The 4,422-nt window shown below is 53.0% G+C and overlaps 2 protein-coding genes across 4 annotated transcripts in view; one reads left to right on the forward strand and one right to left on the reverse strand.

Annotated features, from left to right (window-relative positions):
• The window catches only part of CKLF (chemokine like factor), a 16,533-nt gene extending 15,631 nt beyond the window's left edge, over positions 1-902 (reverse strand). For both annotated transcript variants that reach the window (XM_003799450.3, XM_023518907.1), the window contains exon 1: positions 753-902. In XM_003799450.3, coding sequence (XP_003799498.2) covers positions 753-830 — 78 coding nt within the window. In that variant the 5' untranslated portion in view covers positions 831-902. The remainder of the gene's footprint in view (positions 1-752) is intronic.
• Positions 903-2,709: 1,807 nt separating this feature from the next.
• Positions 2,710-4,422, forward strand: part of TK2 (thymidine kinase 2, mitochondrial) — a 23,263-nt gene continuing 21,550 nt past the window's right edge. Inside the window, exons 1-2 of one of the 2 annotated variants that reach the window (XM_012811116.2) lie at positions 2,710-2,893; positions 4,015-4,052. In XM_012811116.2, the coding sequence (XP_012666570.1) occupies positions 2,767-2,893; positions 4,015-4,052 (165 nt within the window). In that variant the 5' untranslated portion in view covers positions 2,710-2,766. The remainder of the gene's footprint in view (positions 2,894-4,014; positions 4,053-4,422) is intronic. The other variant, XM_023518930.1, reaches the window with a different exon arrangement.

Here is a 4,422-nt window from a genome sequence, read left to right on the forward strand (position 1 = left end):
TTCTCCAAATCTCTGCTCAAAACTGACCTCAATGCTCTTGGGAAGTGTGAAGCTCTAGAAATGGGCAGGTTCCTCCCGTCTTGTCTTGGACTCAGTCAGCCTTTAGCGGGGTCACATCAAATGTCTGACATAACTATAAAGTATCCATAGCACCCACTGAAACCTCAAACACTTTTTTTTTTTTAAGACAAAGTCTCACTCTCTCGCTCTGGGTAAAGTGCCCTAGCGTCATAGCTCACAGCAACCTCAAACTCTTGGGTTTGAGCAATCCCCTTCCTTCAACCTTCTGAATACCTGAGACTACAGGCACCCGCCATGAGGTGCAGCTACTTTTTCTATTTTTAGTAGAGATGGGGTCTTGCTCTTGCTCAGGCTGGTCTTGAATTCGTGAGCTCAAACAATCCACCGGCCTCGGCCTCCCAGCAAGCTAGGATGCCAGGCATGAGCCCCTGAGCCCCGCCTCCCAAACACTTTTTGGAAAACCTTGCCAGTTCAGGGGTACAGCTGCAGCTGGTTTGTGGGTCCAAGGACAGGCCATTCGGGTAGATCTGCTGATTCTGATTTATGAGTGTGCCCCTAAACAGTGTGAAGAGGGGCAGGGGGCAGAGCGGAATGCCTTGCCCCCCGCGGAGGTGCTGATACAAGCAAGGCTGAAAGGGGAAACGGGGCACTGTGCTGCACTCTTCAGAGCCACACCTCACTGTCCTAGGGCACCTCCAACGCCGACCCCCGCCCCGCGGCCCGGCTCTCACCAGTCGCAGCATCTTCACATGGCCTTTCACACTGAAGCAGAAAGGGCGATGTGTAGGATTCCTCTGCGCGACCTCCATCGCGTCCGCAGACCCAACAGTCGCACTTCCCCTTCAAACCTTCGCCTCAGCCGCCTTCCCTGTCAGCCCTCGCGTGGCAGTAACAGCCGCTGCCGCAGCCGCGCGCCGCCGCGCTAGGGGTCTCGCCCTGGTATGCGCAGGCGCACAGCGCCGCGGTCCATCCCCATACGCATGCGCCACATGGCTGCGGCCTGCTGGCGGTTCTGGCTCTGTCCTCTTCTCCCGTCTTCCCGTAGCACATTTGCGGATTTTCAAGGGGCTCCCTGCGGGCCAGCCCACAGTTAGCCCGCCCTGGCCTGCCCGGCTTAATGACCTCAGCTCTCCAGCTCTCCTGATGAGCTTTCCTGTCGGGAACAGCACCCAGGGTAGGGGGCCGGAGTGTGGACGTTGGTCAAGAAGAGAAGTCCAGGAATGGCTGTCCTGCCTGTGCAGACCTTGGGCATCTCAAATGCCACCCAGAGGATTTTCCTTGGTCACCCCGTTTAGAGTAGCCACCATCATTCCTTAGCATCATAAAAATATAAGGTCCACAAAAAGCAGGGAACTTATCATCTGCTTCTCCCCTTACAGCATTCCCAGAGTGGGGCATAGAGTAGGTGTGGAGTATATGTAGCCTGAACTAAGGCCTGGGCTTGTCCTTGACGCCCCCAGGCATCACAGTCTGTTCTTTTGCCTCCCACCAGTGTGAGTTCTTTTCAGGTACTTGAATTTAATTTACATTTTCCACAAATGCTCCCATAAAGCTGGCTGGAGCTTGGAGCTCCACCATCCTGGAGCATTTCTTTTCAGGGATGTTAAGTATACAGTATGTTGCTCCTTTTATGTGATTTAAATTCTGTCTTGGATAATTTGGCCATCACCCAGTCTATTCAGATCTCTTTGGATCCTGCCCCATCTCAGGCCTAGTTCATTTCATTCTGTTAAATCTGACCAACAGACTCTTCCCAAGCCACTCACAAAACTGTTGACCTTTATCCTGAAGTTTATTTCTGGAGTGCAAACTGGCCCTTGCTAGGTGTGTGGCAGATATTTAGAAAGCACAAAATGGGGTGGTGGTTTTCACATAACAGATCCTGAAGCCAAGTGAACCCTCTGGCAAATGGCTTCTTTCCTGGGTAAAAGGAGACTGTCAAGGACTGGGAGAAGTGGGAAACCCCGCCACCCAAGCACTGGAATTATACAGTCCAGCTCCAGTTAACTGTGAAACTACCCTTATAGATTGATGAAGGGGTATAAGGTGAGAACTAGAGAAAACTAGCCCCAAAACTCTGTAAAGGAAAAGGCCTACCTAAAATAATGATAATAATCAAACTCTTTGAAAGAACAGGCTTAGCTAAAACAATAATAATCAGCCATTGTCTCCTCATTTTCTTGATAATAATTAGTCATTGTCCCATAGTTTGCTTCTCTTTAATTGCTACTCTAGAGGGCACAGCTAGTAATTGTAAGATTCCTAACTCTACTCCATAAATAACATCACCTCTTCAGAACCTAGGGGTAGTTTTGAGGTTTTTTTTGCTGTTTCTGCATTCCATTAGATTGACTGACCTATCCAAGCCAAGAAATTGACTCATCTGGTCTTGGATCCTTCGCTTAAGGCCCTGCATTCCAGTAATTGAACCACCTAGACCAGTCAGTTGTTGGTATTAATTGCCTTCCATCCTCCAAGTCCTGTCAGGTCTTGGGTGCATTCTGCCAGCGTCCTAGCAGCGGGAAGACTTTCTGACTCCAAGCGAACTCCCCACCTAGGATTATTTCCCCTCTCGCTGAGAGGATAAAATGCGACCAGGTCTCTTTAAGGGCTGGGCCCAAGCTGGCGTCCCGGCGGGGCGGGCCCGAGGACCGAGGCGGCGCTCCGAGGCTGGACGTGCGGTGCGGCGCTCTCACCAAGTGGCACAGGAAGGAAACCTGGGCCTCCAGGTCGGCAGGGCCTGCCATGCTGCTGAGGCCGCTAAGGGGCTGGGCCGCCCGGGCGCTGCGCAGCGTAGGACCTGGGATCCCCGGGATCCCCGAGATGCCCGCCTCGGGTTCCCGGGGGGCACAGCGGCGGGCCTGGCTCCTGGGTAACTTGAGTCTTTGTTTTTCTTCGCTGGCGCCTCTGTGTGCAGTCCCCGCTCCCACCCCTTGGCTCCCGGGACCCATCTAGACCCGAAACGACTCCTCCGAAGCGAGCGATTTCCTCCCTGGGCGGGGGAGGGGCTGTCACTAGCGGGTATCCGGGCTCCCGCCGCCGGGTAGCGGTGGAGCCCGGAGCCCGGCTCTCATGCTGGGAAGGGGAGAGGGGCTCTAAAGAGCGATAAGGGGCCCCACTCCGCGGGGCAGGGCTGCTCTGAGCTTGCTGGCCCAGGCTTGGCTCCCTGAGCCCCGCTTCCTAGTCTAGTTGTTTAGGCCTTGAGGATCGGTGGGTACTGGAAGCTGCATTTAACCAGTCTTCACCCGGCGGCTGCAAGGGGTGTGTTTAGGCGCTGCCCACCCTGCTCTCTTTGGGAATGGGGCCCTACTTAGAAATAGGTCACCGTTATGGCTAAGGTTCCGGCTTAGGTCGAGGGGCACCCCAGAACCAGCTGTGGTTTGAGTGTGCAGCGATGTCAGCCCTGGGCCGGGAGGAGAACCTGGATCTTAGGACCAAACCCGTGCCTGCCGCCCACTCCTCCCCTTGTGCTCTGCGTGAAAGCCCCTCTTCGTTTTCGCTTACTGGACAGCCATCTGTGAAGAGCTATATGAAATGTGTAGATAGGCTCTGCGCCTGTAGCTCAGCAGCTAGGGTGACGGCCACATACACCGGAGCTGGCGGGTTCGAACCCCGCCTGGACCTGCCAAACAACAATGACAACTACAACAACAACAAAAATAGCTGTGAGTTGTGGCAGGCATCTGTAGTCCCAGCTACTTGGGAAGCTGAGGCAAGAGGATCGCTTAACCCCAAGAGTCTGAGGTTGCTGTGAGCTGTGATGCCACATCACTCTACGGGGAACCATGGGACCCAGACAGCAGCTGCACAGTGTCACACATAGGTACACGGTGGTGACCATACCATTGTTCCCGAGAGTCCCCAAATTGGTAAACACTTTTAGGCCAGTAGTATGCATAAAAACTGTTGTTTCTGAGGTCATTTAGCAAATAGGGCAAAGAAGACTGAGTTATTTAAAACTGAGTTTAAAAATTAATTTCCTTTGTTTTGTAGATAAAGATAGAGAACGGGAAAAAGAGAAAAAATCAGTGGTAAGTTCCTCTTGTATGTGCACTCTGCAGTGTAGAATTTTTTTTTTTTTTTTGAGCCGGGCTGGAATGCCATTGAGCCAACTCACCATCTTCCCTCACTGTCTATGCTGGGCTGCTGGAGTTGGGGGAAGAGTGACAGGAGCACTTCCTCCAGGCCAATGCAGCTAGGACCCTGCCAGGTCACACCTGAAGCTAGCCCAGTCTCACCCAAAGCTGGGAATTACTGTTGCCTGGTTACCTCTGATGTTTTTTCAAAGCTTTTCATTAGTAGGGGTGAATTCTTCAGGGCCCCCTGTTTCCTTTTGGCCCAGGGTGGGTCCAGAAATGCCTTCCAGGGAAGTAAGTCCTAGACCAGGGATTTTCAACTGGT

Source organism: Otolemur garnettii, unplaced genomic scaffold (assembly GCF_000181295.1).
Source record: "Otolemur garnettii isolate 467f Iridium unplaced genomic scaffold, OtoGar3 scaffold00151, whole genome shotgun sequence".
In the NCBI taxonomy this organism is placed as follows: Eukaryota; Metazoa; Chordata; class Mammalia; order Primates; family Galagidae; genus Otolemur; species Otolemur garnettii.